The sequence below is a fragment of the Varroa jacobsoni genome, unplaced genomic scaffold (assembly GCF_002532875.2).
Source record: "Varroa jacobsoni isolate VJ856 unplaced genomic scaffold, vjacob_1.0 scaffold_626, whole genome shotgun sequence".
NCBI lineage: Eukaryota > Metazoa > Arthropoda > Arachnida > Mesostigmata > Varroidae > Varroa > Varroa jacobsoni.
This window is the reverse complement of record NW_019213528.1, coordinates 518,364-534,510: the sequence shown is the minus strand read 5'-3', so window position 1 is coordinate 534,510 and position 16,147 is coordinate 518,364. Positions and strand designations below refer to the sequence as shown.

Genomic DNA, 16,147 nt, shown 5'->3' with positions numbered 1-16,147 from the left:
CGCGTCCGATCAAATCAAAACGCTTTCTCCGAAAAGCACGGAATGTCTGAAAAAAACATCAATTCTTCTACCGGATGGGTGATTTTTTTAAAAAGCACCGTTTAAACATCCTAACTCGTCGACCGCGAGCTTTACATCCGGAATTGTTCTTAGGTATTCTATCAGACGCCTGACTGGCTTCTAGCACGAAGCGAAGCGTGTATCTATGCCCTGCGGATTCGAACCTAAACCGCAACAGGTCCCTAAAATTAGCAGGCACATACGTTACCCATGAAGCTATTACCGGGACCCTATATCCTAACCTATCCACAGTCCTTAGCTCATAACAATATGTTTAATTTGAATTTCGCCTCTCGCAGCCGAGATTTAACTGTGCTCTTCCATCAAAACGACTATCCTAAATGATGAATAGTGCACCATTAAGGAATGTACTGTAGTTGATGGACACTGTAAACTGAAGGTCTGCAAAAGCGTATATGCTACATGGCTATTGATTAGTCTACCGGTCTCTTGGTACATTTGCAATAACAAGTCTTAGTTTTACACGTTTTTTGTTCTTGTTCATTGTCTCGTTTATTAATTGGGCATCATTTTCATAGACATATGAATAGACTATATATTTACGTTATTAATAGTAATAAATACGTTAATAGGCAACGTCGTTAAACGTTAGAACATCGATAAGCATTTTGAAGAATAACGTCTGTCGATTTATCGTCATTGGCAGATGCTGCTTAGTCTAATGTACAGCCGTATTTGGCAACGCTAGAATAGTTCTGTTCTTTTTTAGTTACGGGTAAATTTCTATCGATGGCAACTTAGATCCCTCTACGTCGTGCGCCTGATCCGATAGACTGACTGGCGTCGCTGAAAGATTGAACTGACAGTTGGTACATTAGCATGTATATGTATCGTAATGATTATATAGCTGGCAAATGTAAGACAGGGCCTACGTCGGAAACGAATCTGTGTTAGCTAGTCCAGATTATAGGATGATTTTTACTTTAGATACGCACAGTCACATAGAGTAAAATCACAATTATTTGTGAGCATACTAGACACAGCGTTGTCATCTACCTCTAAAAAATTATCTTCCCTATGCGACGATGTTAAACAACTCGGATAGGGTAGTAATAGATAGACCTTGTAAAATGTATCAGCTCTATCACTGAACAACAAGGCTGTGTTATCGTAATTAATAATAGCTGTCAAGATCGCTTCATCGAACGAAACTCTAAATTGCATGAAGTGAAGGTCCCTGCGCCTTAGGGAGGAGAAAGGATATACCGGTGAGCATGAACGGTTGCCATTTCAAGCAGGTCAAATCCTTTAGGTGGTAAAAATTACTTTTAACAAAAGTTTAATGTACTAAACAGAGGTAGGTCTCGTATCGATATGGCTGACGTCGCACGAGCTTCGACCTTTCACAAGATAAAACTGTTCTAATAGGATTCGCTCTTTTAAATTTGTTAATTTTGATCAACCGTTTTAGCGGATTCTGCTTTTCGAAAATAAATACCAACTAAAGCGACATCTACATCGTCGTTGAGCCACCACAGAGATGTTTTTTCTTTTGTGTGTGTCTGTATCGATTACGATATAATAATCATTGTCCGTACGACCGCTTTTTTAGGGGATACTTGTTGCTTTTGTTATGCGTTGGGCATTAGTACACAACGGTAGGTGTAGCTGTTAGGTTAATTGTAGGTGCCATAGGCGGATAATAGGGTGTGGTACAGAAGCCGACACTGCACACTCATGCTGAAATCCAGAAAGAAAAAGGCAACAAAGATTCACGTTAAACCAACCGAGCATCATAACCTGATTTATTATCAAAGTAATTTATATAAGTGCGTTACACTATTTGATTTAATAAAAACCTTATTTAATTAATTAAATTAAAAAGACCTTAATGAACATAATGATTTGCATTATGCACATGCCCTGACTGTACGCATTGCCCTTCGTATACCTTCGTTTAAAAATCTTCGAAATGCCATAGTTGTTTACGAAACATTTATAAAACACATTAAAATGGCACTATTATGCAATGAACGTGGAATAATAACTTATTTCGTACCTCACATAATATGTACGTTATATATGATAGATAAAGATGTTTCCAAACACCACGGGTTGTTATGGTGAAAATACTGACCAAGCTATATATTCAACCAGATGCTTCGAAATGATTAGAGAAGGAAAACTATAGCTTCTTATCCATTTCGTACAGATCAGCGATAGCGGAACTGATGAGCGGCCATCGCAGATCACCCTGTTACTAAACTGTTCGTTTCTAAAAATCAGATCGCTATGATTAAAACGTATAATTTGTAAACAAATAGCAGAATACATTAGAATACGTTTGGTAGCAATTGAAAACATGACCTCAGGTCTCACTAAACAGGTATCATCGAACAGCAAGCACAATTACCTGACTGAACTGTAGTTTATGACGTTCTCGTTAGAGTAATATGGTCACTAAGTTGAATAAAAGGCACACGGCCGTCGTCTCGTCCAAGTACATATATGGCCGCGCTATAGTAAAAAAGAGCTTACCCCTGAATTCTTTTATGGCCATATACATCATAGATACGTGAAACAAGTTACAAAAGTTTAAAAGAAAAAACAATTAGCTCGTATAACAATTCATAGATAATATTAATGATAAACCCGCATCTATTTCCGGTCGCTATTAATTGCCTTATGCCTATAAGTGTATAAGGAATTTTAAACCTCAAAGCCTCACTCGTCTTCAGCTTGTTCGTCAACTTCCTCAGCGCCTTCAACTAGTTCAGGTGGGGGTGCACCCTGCTTAACAATTTTTCGTCGTGTTCTACGTATAACTTCATAGCTACCATTTGGCTGCTCTGTGACAATTTCCTCAGTATGCACAATTTCGCCTTCGCCTTCACCTTCGTCTTCCGCCTCGTTATCCCGACCCTCTAAAACGTTCTTGCGGATTTCTATCGTACCATCTTCATTCTGCACTGTTACCTCCTCGGTTATTCCAATTAGTTCATTTTTCTCTACGACCGTTTCCAACACGTCAAGTCCATCCTCGCCTACGAGTTTCTTCGACACCCTTTTAGCATCGACCCCCTGTTGTTTCCCATTGACCTCATTAGATTCTCCCTCACCTTTCTCAACTGATGCCGAACGACTTTTCTCGTACAGGAACTCCTGCGCGATTGCACGCACGCACGTAAATGTAGAAAGAGGTAAATGTATTAACGCTTTGAAACACGATAGTAAAATCAGAATGTAATGCTATGGATTGATATGATGTAGACGGTCGTTGGACAATACAAATATCACGGTTTTTTGGCACATCTATATTCCTAACTTATTTAGACTAGTACATGTCTTGTACTTGTAGGAAACTTACGAATTCAGCAGGATCAAGCTTGAGAAACCAGGGCAATCGATCCGATTCTGTCGCGGCGTGGAAATCTTCGAAGCTCTGAAAACCACCGTAACAGAAAATGCGCCCAACAAGTGGATGATGGGTTTACCTTGAATTTTGAATGCTTGTTGTAAACACCATAGGCTGGTGGTACTTTCCACACAATAAGTACCATTGCCTGCGGAGTCGCGTGCATTCTAACATATATATATATATATATATATATGTTATATTTGAAATAGACTAAATATATGTATTTATTCTAAAAGATATATATGTGTGTGTTATATACCCGTTTATTTTTCAAACTGATGCAAAGAAGTTTTTACAGCAAGAAGTAATTTTGTTAGCGGAAAGAGGCTGACTTAAGCGATGCATTGCATTACACGATGGCTACCCACAATCTTAAAATTGCCACAGTATAAATGTCCTATAAATTCTCTATTTAAAATATTTGTTTGTAGAACGCGAGAATCTGCAAGGCATAAGTCAAGTTCACTAACACCTTGGATAAGCGTAGCATGACAGTTACCAGTAGTACCAGGAAATACTTGTATTAAGCGGCAAGGCTTATGTGGATATCTTTAACTAAAACGTGACTTAACCTTAGTGTAGATCATATAGTTATGCAAAGGAAATTTAAAGTCTCTGATAGAAACGGCTGCGTAAATGAAACAGGTCGCTTGAGTCAACCAATTTCAATATAGCTGAAAAATATGTATACCCCTGGGAAGACACAAGATGGAGCCATTTCTATTCTACATCTGTCTGCATTATCGGACGACTCCTTACCCCACAATACTCTCCTCCGTTGAAAAAGTGCGGCGGGGGAAGTGTTTGACCCTCTTCGTTCTTGCAGTTTTTCTTCATGAGTTCACGTTCTTCTTCCCTGCCTGGCTCCGTGATATCCACCTCCTCGAACTTTACTCGTATCGATGTGAGAATCATGGCTGCACGCTGCTGACGTTTTTTCACCTAGGTGGCGGTGGTGTTTAGCATAACAACGAAAGAAAAAGCTTCTTATGAGTACAGTTTATCCAGTTTATTAACGTTTGAAGATGGCTAAATAGTACTGGAAAAAATAAGATGTTTATGAATAATTTAATCTATATATTCATTGCATTCATGTATCATTCTTTTATTAATAGATTTAACGTTAATAAACAATTTCAATCCAACTGAGAGCGAATTAAGGGAGCTAAATATTGAATAGATTATTACCGTCTGCAGAGAGACACACAGCGCGATTTTTGCTATACGTGTGTTTGTGTGTGCTATAAGTAGAAAAAAATACGCTTCCTCCAGAAGTATAGTGTTTACTATTTTATGTATCGAGTCAATTGAAAACAACAGAAATACTGCCAGGTGAGACCTGTGCATTTTGTTGCTGTACTCACAGGCTGGAATTTTTTAGGCCGGCACGAGCGGAGGCCGAGTGATATGTAACAAGGCCGAGAGTCTTCATTGCCCCCGTCATTTCGAGACCCTTTCGGGACGTGACTTTGGCTATTTAATCCTAATGAAGATTATTTTCTGGTAATATTACTAGCTTTTGCTAAACCGTTTAATCTAAGTTTACAAAACGACGACTCAGCGTATGTGTTCTTGCTGAACGCCGAGCGAACTCCTTTAGACACGAACAGCTGGGTCCAGTTATGTGCGATCCTGCGATTGGGCTGCACAAGGGATCGGCGAAAGCTTCATACGCTCAACGTTTTCTTAAGACGCCATTCGGTGCTAGTCTTACGGATACGTTAGGTGGAACAATTGACATCTAGTGGTATTTATCTTTATCTATCCCCGTTTTACTCACGATAATCAAACTGATATAGGTTGGATTTAGTTGGTATTTTACATAGTACTAACTACATTGTGATGATTACTATTTCTTTCTAGCATTAAAGGTCCGATTGGCGGAACCGCGACCTAGCGAAGCGTAACTTCTTCATTACGCAGCGCGCCAGTAATCTGACAAAGGTTTATATTATTAGATTAGATTATTACTCTTAGATAGATAGACCTATAGATCTTAAACAGTGAACATAATAATAAAGATCTATCTTCATAAATATCTTCCTATAAGCTATTCGGCAACCAAGATTGAAATGCAACATCAACAAATACTCGTATGTTTATCGTTGGCTTTTGAAAGGCTTACGAGGTAGTCAACGTATGTCAAAGACATAATTCAATCGACGATTCAATTTGCGAGCGGCTCTTAAAAGATCCAACATTTTTACCGACCAAGATCATTTTCATATGGCTTCACATAGAAGGTCGAAAGCTGAAACAAAGATTTGTAGTGTTCTAAATTTAGCAACTGCTTCCTGATCTCAACGTGCTATTCCTAATCTGTTATGAATGACGCTAGGCAGACAATATCCGCTTGATTGAAAGCGACATAATCTTGAAATAATGATTGGTCTAGGGACTAGGCATTGGCTCAGCTAGCTGTCGCCAACTCCTTTCCTCTGTCTTCCGCTGTGAGATCCTGTTGTTTACTAGAATGTCCTATATCTATTAAAAACGTACTTCGTTCCTTGGTTTACCAGTACCGCCATATACAATGACCATCGCTAGACATATTTCTAAGACACACGATACAGGCAACACGAACACAGCTGCTGCGTATCTCACGAGCAGTCTACTACTACTACTACTCCATTGACTGAATGGGATCTTTCCTACGTCTCGAACGTTTGCTGCCGTCTTGCGACTAATGAAAATAGCAATGCCCCTGATTTGATGTCTACATATTATTATATAAATAATTAGTAGCCATAAGCGACGCAGTAAGACAGTTGCTCGTTACAAGTTCATCGAGCGGCTTGTGTCGTGATATAGCAGCGGAACTTGCAAACTACGCTTGGATTCCACCGGTAGTGTGGCGATAGTTTCACGCCATAATGGGCGGCCACTGGCTTCGTCAGATGGTGGGGGCCATTTCGCATATGGCCACTGAACTGCTGTCCCTTATGTGTTTTGAATAGACGCAGTGACTGGTGAGTGAGTGTGTCTGTCTGTCTGTCTGTCTTGAGGATCGGCAACCCTAGACGCAATCTTTTCAAAGCTCTATGGTTAGTCTACCATCGGGAATCAGCCACGATGGCGAAAGTAAAACCATTCAACAGTGGGCTGAACGAGAGTCAGTCGGTCTTTTCATTGCCGGAATAGCCGTCTCTGTCTTAAGAAGCCGTAAAAGCAGGTCACCGCATTAGCCCCGTTCAAAGAGCTGATATGACATCGCTTGCTAGCATAAAATAGTATAATATCAACACACACCCACGCGAGAGAAGTATAAGATGACTTGTTCTTCTCAGCTACAATACAATCAAAGCAATCATAGATAAAGTGAAACGAGGGTTCACAATTATAGCTTCCGTTAGTAGGTTAATTGAATTTTATTGTTGCTAGGAAAGATTTTTAGATGTAATAATAACAACAACAACAACAAATACATAGTGACAATTAAAGCACGCAAGCAAACTATTCAAGTGCTAAACATCGGTGACCTCACGAGAACAGCCCTGATGAATGGATATGAGTGCATTAGACCAACTGCTAATTAATAGCTGGAGAGCGGTTCAGCGTTAGGTTTCAACAACAAACTTCGGCTTCGGGCATAATTTAAACATTTTCTTAATTTCAAATTTACGCGACACCGACATCGTATCGCTCAGTTCGCAGGAACACATACGTACGGAAGAACATTTTACTCATAAACGACATGATTTGAGCTCGTTTTCTCAATCATCACCAGCTTTGGCGGGGGAAGCCGTTTGTGCTGACGCTTTGGCTGAAGAGTATTGGTATTTATTATTAGGAGCAATACTTTTTGCGTAGGCGATGGGCTGAGCTTTTTTCGACTGTAGCAGTCGTTTTCGTTTCGGTCACCACCTAGGCCTTTTCCTGCATGAGATACGTATCACCGGACCCCATTATAATGCTGTTTCCCTTATTGTACCTGTATACGATTAGTTGACCGACAAGGGGAACGCAAATACTACCTGGACAATTTATAAAACGAATGTTCCTTTATCCCTTATTTATTGCTGAAATCTCGGTTTCGAATAGCGATTACATTGTGAGAAAATACATTACAAAATAAGTAGTAAATTCGTTCAGTGATCAATGTCGCAATCTATCTAGTTAAATATTCATTTTGAACGTATTATATAACACTTAAAAGTGATTCAACATTGACGTGATATGGCCCTTGTTTGTTAACTATTGAGGCGTTATCTATCGTATTGGTGTTTTTATTAACACACACTGCGAGAAGGGGAAAAAGTTATCGAAACAATGTAGTACACAGTGTAAAATTAACGTCAATTCGGGACGGATTCAACCCTTTCGAAAACGAAGTAAATGTTTCGATAGTAGAGTCGGCTTTAGCAAACTGTGTAGAAACCTGCCACCTACATAGCCTGGGAACAACAATCCTTTGACGTGAATATTATGGCGGTACGAAGCGACACTGTCGTATTGGCCGTGAGCGAAATCCATCCTGTGAATTATTCACAGCAGACCACTATAACATAGCGATCCAACTCAGTGAACTTAACGTCATCAGATATACATAAGAAATTAATGGCTGACTGAGATGGGGCTAAATTGTTTTTGGTGGTGGCGTGACGGTGCGTCACTGACACCGCCCCCGCAGTATCTAACTTAGCTGTTTCTGAGCGATAACAACGTCTAGAAAGAACAGCGTAATTTGCTCTATGTGTACATATGAACGGTATGACGCATAGGGAACTTGAAAAGCTACCCATTCGAGATGTCGGGGGGAGGGGGGGTCAGAGACGTAGATTAATATGTAGGCTGCGTAGTATTCAGCCTCTGTGCTACATATTGCCTCTGTATAATCGAGTGACACAAGGGAGGCTAGATTTTCTGTTGCCATTGAGATTCAATGTTCAGATCGACTGTTTTGTTAGCTAAATTGGAATAAAAAGACAATCGTATGGACAAGTATCCTGACTCAGAGCGATACATTATGTAGATCAGTTACTATGCGGGTCGTACTGACTGATAACAGCACGCACACGTAACGTCTCTGTTGTGGCGGTGAAATTATTAGATCGCGATAAGCGTTCATATAGCCTAGGATACTGTTGAGTAAATATGAATACGCCAAAGGGGCTTGAAGGTTCCTGGCCATCTGCGTTGTTAGCGCCTCTTTTGTTTGTTAAAGCCTCTTTTCCAAAGATCTGCATCTTATACGACGCTAAAAGAACATCACGGCAAATTACGACTATGTCCTATATACGAGAGCAGAGCTAATTTATATCGCAATGATAATTTTTTTTTGTGAATACTATGACCATAACATCTAATTCCATATTTTATCACATTCTACCTGATATGTTTAGTAATCTTTATAAGCTAAACTGATATATAACAACAAACGTATACACGATAACATTGATTCCAATATGAACATTGCTGAAATTTAGCAAGGGCAGTACATCAATATCTACACTATATGTGAAACGACAGCCTATAAACTTGTAACATTTTCTGTTCTGCTCTACATACGCGCTTATGTAACAGACACGCCCATCGTGACCGAAGTATATTCTTGCTCAATTTTACTTTATACGTTACACGACAAATATCGTAGTAATAAATAAACAGTTCACAACCGTATGACTCTACCAGTCTCTGTAGAATCGTATAGAAACCATTTTATGTATGAAAGTAATTAGATAATTAGTTTTACGTGCTAATAAACACCGTATAGCATCGTTACTGTGGTGATTCAATGAAAAAGTCCAGCAACTTAGTTCCACTGAGACAAAACGTCCCAGTTTACGTGCCGTACATAGCCACGCGAAGGGACAGGCAGACATACGTCCTGTCATCATGTCAGGCCTGCCCTGACCCATGCTGCAAATACGCTGCGAGTTCCAGTTAGCGCAGGTAGTATTTATAACACTATACACCGGCACTTGGTAAACAACACCATTAAATATAGTACGTATATTTAGTGAGATCACTTAATCGTATATATATACGTACATATATACACAGCATATATAATAATTTCAATATACGCAGAGAAATATTGCGATTGCTGCTTTACGAGCGCCAAGGTTCCGAAAGCCGTACCGTGCGACGGAACGTGTATATTACGCAATCAATATTAACCAATAATTTCTGCGTGAAGTAAAAGCGCGTAGCAAAGTCTGTTTCAAAGTCCGAAAAGATCATATGCAGAAAGGAAAGAAGCCCTTAAGCCAAACCATGGCTCTTTGCAGTGGGGCAATCAGAACGCCGGCTGCACCAGGGCAATTAAAAATAAAGCGTCGATTAGCCCGGTTAAGCCCTGTCGCAGCTCTCCAACCACTCTCGGATCAAGAATAGTGCGCTTGGAGAGTATGTCAGGACTAAGGCCAATGCTCTTTTATATCTGAGTGAAGGTGGGCTACTTTGTCAGCGAGAACTGCTACTCTTAATGCTTAGTTTTAATTTACTTCTATTACGACAACAGCTAATTTCGATTCTACATAATACGTAGTTAATTATCACATACTAAATTTTGCAGTTACCAACAGTACCGAAACCTCATTTGCAAGACTTTCTGAGCGCGCACGAACCGCCGCCTACGCCGGACACGGAAGCGACCGTTCGATTCCGTCCGGCTATCGACGAAAAGCAGCTCTGACGCAACGAGAATCGAAGTCGCTTGTCATAACAGGTTTAATCGTTCTAGTAAATAATATAACAAATAAAGTAGGTATAATTTAGTTTGAAAAAGACTTTCGGACATTTGTGTGATGTATAAGCGTAAACGGTCTTCTTCTAGTCGGTGGACGTCTGATCCGCAGACGGCTTCTACGCATGAACATGGTCAATAGGTACGTCATCGTAAACGTAGCTGTAATTTCAGTTGTTTGCCCTGACGTTATGATTGTCAGTATGGTTTAACAATGGATACAATGCCACCCGATTTATCATGGAACCAACTTATAGTAGATAATTAGAATTAGTTGCCATAACCGTATTAGTTTAGAAAGGGTGCTTTAAGCTTTTTCAGTCTATTAAGTTAGTCATTTAGAAATGTTGTTTTACTATTACGTTGTCTTAATCCTATGCGATGTATATGAACTAATTTAGGCTGAATTGAAAAAAAGGACCAGTAATCTAATGAATACCTCTGTACAAGCCCGGCCAGTCGACTATTTGCACTTATATCAACAGCCACACTTTGTTTTATGTAAATACACCAGTTTATGTGTATGTTTATGTTAAACTCAATGTGTTTCAGGTAGGATACATCTAACGGTAGGAGAGCATTACCCTGTTGTGAGCGAGCTCCTAAACCTACGTTTTCGAGTGCTTAGCGAACGATGCCATCAAGAAAAGCTGATAAAGAAATCAGATGTTTACCCACTACTTTTTAGCTTTCCTAGACGAAGACAATACACGGTGACGTAGCTGTCGTTCATCATATATTCTTCAATACGACTCGACACTTATCGCGTTAACGCGTTTTTAAGAAAGCAATGTTTAACAGTATAAATGCCGCCGTAGCAAGTTTGGTAGATGACACGTAATTTCAGCAACAGGCCGATATAATATTACGAATACCCGTATATCATCACGGTTACATTATCATTACGGCTTATGAAGGCGGTAACAAATTCGACTCAGAACCGCAGACATCCATGAATATCTGTGTTAGTTTACAGAGATGCACACTGTGTGTTGCAGTCAAAAACCAGATCCATTAGTTCGGCTATTTGCCAAGGGCGATCAATATCATGCCATACGAGAAAAAAAACAATGTATACATACAGACTTCAATATCTATTCACATATTTATCGTAGCTCAAATATGTACATACGTAGTAGATATTCGTTCGTTCAACATCTTACCCAGGGTGCAGCATCCTTCTGATTGGTATGGCCTTGCCATCTGCTGCTACTCAACCAGAATATCTTTTTGTAAGTACTCTCATTCTGCTGCTATTTATTGGATAGGTATTACCAGTGGCTGGTCTTTAAGAAAGTGTTGACCAACTGCGAGACTTAGAACGCCCTACTCTCAGACAGGGATGCACTGCGGTCTGTATCGGGTTGACTCCAGCCAAGACAAGACAAGACAAGACAAGACAAGCCAAACCAGTCTTCCAAATGACCCGCCTGGTCTAAATGAGTCCTGCTTTCAGGCATTCCATGCAGGGCGTTCATTCACCTTCTGTTGCAATTGAATTGATTGCACTTTACAGCTGGATCTAACAGATAGCTAAACTTTCACGAATCTGTTTAAGTTCTATAGCAAAAAATTGCCAACAACACTGCCTATTCGACGATCATCGACAGATACGCCTATGAACGTCTATAATCGTGTTTCTTTTCTACTACTGACCTCTTTACTGGCACTGATTCCGCTAACATACATGGTAATTACGGTTTTGCTGTCGTCGGCTTCCTGCCCCATACTGAGTGCACTTCGTCGGACCACCTGATTGTGATACAGTCTTCACTATCACCTGCGTTCGGTACGGCTTTATTGGTTTTCTCGTGTGATACAACCGCAGCCGGAGCTGCTGCACACCTTTTTAAATTCTATCGTGTTTTCCCGAAGCAGAAATCAAGGTTCACTCATAACAGAACAGGCATGAGCTTTATTCCAGTCCTGCACGATTGAAATTTGGCGCAAACTAGTCTAGATGGTTGGTGGCCTCTTTCGAACAAACAGAATAGCCACTATTATAGCGACAAATAGTAATAGTAACGACAATAGCAGCAGCAGCGCCACTTGGTGCCTGTCGACGCCTCTTCTTCTTGCAGCTAAACTGTGCTTCGCTGCTCTCACTGGTGACTCACTAGTCGGCCTGCCATTTCGTTCGCCCTGCTTCCTTTAGCTAGCTCGAAGCAAAAGCACAGCGACGATTCTCCCGTCTGGGCCTGAGCATGTCTGGGTCTGTTTCATGTTCGCGACCCTCCTCCTTCTTGCACTGCGATGGCTGCTGCCATTAGACATCTATACCAAAGCAGCCTGCACTAGCGCTAGCGCCGGCGCTGGCGCTGGCAGTCAAGCCAGTTGAAACTGTCCGCTGGTGGCCAACATCAATACAGCGAATCAATGGTAGGCTGTAAACGAAGTTCTCTACACGTTCAAGTCTGATTAACCCCTGTCTAGTGAGGGGGCAGCTAGTGTAAAGGGTAGTTAGTCCGTTGAACAGTCTTACCGTCCCTTACCCTCTTCCAGTAGCCTCGTATACATTGTAAGACAGCAACTACGCTAGAGTTAAATATTTGCTGCGCACAGAGGCCCTCTGTGAAGGGCGGTAAAAGACAACCTTTTGCGACCGTTGTCGCCGCTCCGACCAGAATAACGCTTGCGCTCACCTACCACAGCACAACTCGCTTTAGAGGGCAGCAGCTGACTGGCAATGCGATGCGGCGGCCGAATGCAGCGGCGCTCGTCTCGGCTGCTCCTGCTCGCGCAGCAGCTCCTGCTTGTTTTCGACGAGGCGATTTCTAAGAGCGGCACGCACGACGATGGTATGGGCAGACCCGAGTGCGAATCGTCGATAGGAAGAGCGTTACGGGACAGATTATGAGGATCACTGGATAAAGAGATAGACGGACAGTTAGATATATCGCCGCTACTCTACTGACATTCTCGACGCTACCCGGCTGATTTGACCCATCCAGAGAACGGCGGCCGGCCAGGCACACGGATGGCGTATTCCGATCAAGATGTGCTCTAATAGGTAACGTATTATATAAGTGTATGCGTCTTGGATAGTATACTTTATCTATGCACAATATTTCTAAATTTTGTGGTTATGCATGTAGCGTTAGGAGTGCGTTGCTAGTAAGATGAAAAGTTTCAAGTTTATTTATGGTCAGATCTTCGCATTATCCCATAATTTAGTCTATTTTTTTTTTTTTTTTCTATTATCTTCTTTTATTTTCATTACAAGAATCGTACTACGAGTATTTGAAGACTTGTGTCTAATTATAGGGCCCACAAATATGGTCTACTGCAGACTTTTTAATACGCTACAATTGCATTAAGTGTTGACAAACTCGCTTTTGATACACATTACCTTAGATTTGAACTTATAACGCTATAACTTTAACTAATAACAAGTGTGTTTTTCTTTAAGTCTCGAAAAAGAGTCGATTTGTATTTCATTGAAAGCAATATATAAACAAAATTTTGATGTAAACGCTTTTGTTAATGAAACAACATAGGATAAGGATTAATAAAAAGTCTGTACGAAAAATGGAGGCAGCAAATGCTGAACGGCGAAAACACGGACGTTAACTATTTGGGCTTATTTTTAGGAGAGGCATCGAAACTTGAATTGGCATAGCGCAGTACCATATGTATGTATATACTAGGAAAACGTATATAAAAAAAAACTGTTTAAATTACGTTTTTTACTACAATTTCTAATCGGGAATATTTAGACCATCGATGATATTGATTGGAAAATAAAGAGGGGCTGCAGACGTGCGACCCGTCACGATTCGTACATCAGTACGTGATACGAGCGACAAAATAAAGAAAGTAAAAATCGTCAAAGGTATCATTTTTTAAATAGATGAAATAAACGGCTTTTACACATTCTTTTCAAGCAGTCCGGAGCTGTCCAAGCATTTATTTATGTTATTTCCTGAATAAAATAATTACTCTGTTAAGTGAGTAGCATTTTACTAATAGTTATCATTAATTGCTATTTGATGCTTATTATCTCATAGCAGTGAGGTATAAATAGGCTAGTAATGGATGTCGCTACATTTTGTAGAGCGAACCCCAATCGCATCCGTCGTGTAGTAGTCTCGTACATAAATCTGCGTTAGAGCGAGCTCGATTTGGGACGGGTAGCTGCGTATGTTAAAGACCAATGAACCAATGTTACTTTCTTGCTGTTTCGATAAAAGTTTTTGTAGATCAAAGATGAAGGTAAAATTCGTTGCAATGAAAGCACCATAGACAGTTCTATCGCTGACCTATGTGTAGAAGCAACTCATAGTGCTTTAAAGTAGTCGGGTAAGAAAGCCGGCCTAACACCTACCTTGTAACGGGAAGCGTTTCCTCGTAACGTAATGTTATTCTTTTTTTATATGACCATATTCTAGATGTTCAAAGCAATCTGCTGAGAATTTGACAGGAATTGCTAGAATTTCCTGTAGCAATCCTACATCTTCTCTCCAATTAAGTGGTCAGAGATGGTAACCGATAAAATATAACAAGGTTGAGCGCTTCCATTTGGCACAGTATTGAATAGCTTGATACGCAATTTATGGCGCACCAAAAAAGCCACAAAGATCTTACAGCTTCTGCCCTTCACAGGGATCTAAACTGAATAGATAACAGTAAGCTCTTCGTAAACGTAATATAAGATGTCAAGAATTTTTGTTCAGACAACTCTTTACCTTGGCTAGTCTATTGCCCGAAAACGCGCATCTGGAAGGCCTTATCGTTCTACAGCAATGAGCCGGAAAACCCCATTGACTAATTGATTAACCCCATTGATAATCGTATTTGCGAATTATTATTTCAAGAGCTAACGTGCATGTATGCTATGTTTTCCCGCGATCTACCAGAAAGGTTAAGGGCAGGCCAAGTGCGGGCTGGACACTGCGGCCAAGTGGCCTATCCCAAGCAATACTTGCAAAAAGTTTAGCCCTAGAGGAATGCTTGTCGGCCTGGGATTCCGGCCGATAACGAAACTTCAAACGGATCCCTGCATCTCTGTTTCATCTGTAATGAGCGTCAGAGAACTAGACCGGTTCTCCCAGACAAATGAAGTCGACTTACAGAACATATACTTAATGGCGATAGAGGTCACCAGCCGCGTAGAGGAATCGACATTTTCTCGGATGTAAAGCGAAAATGAAGCTAGTATTTTGGCCTTAACCATAAAGTCGATATTGATCTTAATCACCATAAGGTTTATGTTTGTATCCTCGTAATGTCAATGACGACTGGTCACAGAAACACACGTTCGATACAGGGAACTAGTGGTCAACCGAACGATGCCTGGTTGAGTTTTGTTACCGGATCGAAACGAGCAAGAATAGCTGCTACCCTGGAGCGTGCGTCCGATGAACCGTTGTTTAGCGATTGGCCTTCGCAGAAGCGAACACTTTTTCATGCATAATTGCGCCGGATAATTGTAGGGTAGATATAGTCGAAATGTTTTACGTAGACACTCCTGAAAGAAATATGCCAGAGGACAACACAGACTTCAGCGTTGTCGGTGAGCCAGGTAAGGATCGTGGATAGCGAAAACTTCGCAAGGTCGATGAACTTACTGCACATAAGGCAAATATTCTATGCAATGGTTCCGATTCTTCCCAAATCTGCATGGATAAGATATGTGATGTTTCTACAGTTTAATGTATAATACATTGCATGTTGTTCTAGAGCGTTTCCACTTGTTGTTACGCTGCGCATTTGTCAATTACTACGGCGCGCGTCGCACCGATGAATCAATAGGAAGCCGTCACGCATACCGATTATGGTAGAATGTCCATAGAAAGAAGCCGGACAACACGCAAATGTGTGGAAACATCGATCATTTGATAGTGTTTTTATCACACGTAGAGCACAAGGCAAACTAGCTATGCTGTGAAAGACCCAACGAACGACCGTACGGGTAGCTTACTTGACTAGCGCTGAATTTGCAAATGATCGAGTGTGAAGCTTATTGAAGTCAAAAAAGCAAAATTTGCCCGCATTCAACAAGAACATGCATTAGATATTTC

At 40.7% G+C, this 16,147-nt stretch overlaps 1 protein-coding gene across 5 annotated transcripts; it reads right to left on the bottom strand.

Annotated features, from left to right (window-relative positions):
• Window positions 1-538: 538 nt before the first annotated feature.
• LOC111262091 (SH3 domain-binding glutamic acid-rich protein homolog) lies at window positions 539-12,599 on the bottom strand. 5 transcript variants are annotated; one of them, XM_022836080.2, is made up of 5 exons: window positions 11,784-12,485; window positions 4,199-4,381; window positions 3,389-3,463; window positions 3,141-3,183; window positions 539-1,761 (listed from the first exon to the last, which is right to left on the bottom strand). In XM_022836080.2, the coding sequence occupies exons 1-5, from the start codon at window positions 11,853-11,855 to the stop codon at window positions 1,757-1,759; spliced, it is 378 nt and encodes a 125-aa protein (XP_022691815.1). In that variant the 5' UTR covers window positions 11,856-12,485; the 3' UTR covers window positions 539-1,756. The 5 variants fall into 5 exon arrangements, with proteins under 5 accessions (XP_022691815.1, XP_022691814.1, XP_022691813.1 ...); XM_022836079.2 differs by lacking the exon at window positions 539-1,761 and adding an exon at window positions 5,565-5,690 and having other exon boundaries at window positions 1,793-3,183; window positions 11,784-12,599; XM_022836078.2 differs by lacking the exon at window positions 539-1,761 and having other exon boundaries at window positions 1,793-3,183; window positions 11,784-12,562.
• Window positions 12,600-16,147: the final 3,548 nt, after the last annotated feature.

Excerpts from the sequence above, each read along its gene's own strand:
- LOC111262091 (XM_022836078.2), bottom strand. The coding sequence starts at position 11,855 with ATGGGGCAGGAAGCCGACGACAGCAAAACCGTAATTACCATGTATGTT. Across the intron at positions 3,464-4,198 it reads ACGGAGGAGAGTATTGTGGG|AGCTTCGAAGATTTCCACGC; the intron begins GTAAGGAGTCGT and ends GGTGGTTTTCAG. Across the intron at positions 3,184-3,388 it reads AGCTTGATCCTGCTGAATTC|GAGTTCCTGTACGAGAAAAG; the intron begins GTAAGTTTCCTA and ends GCAATCGCGCAG.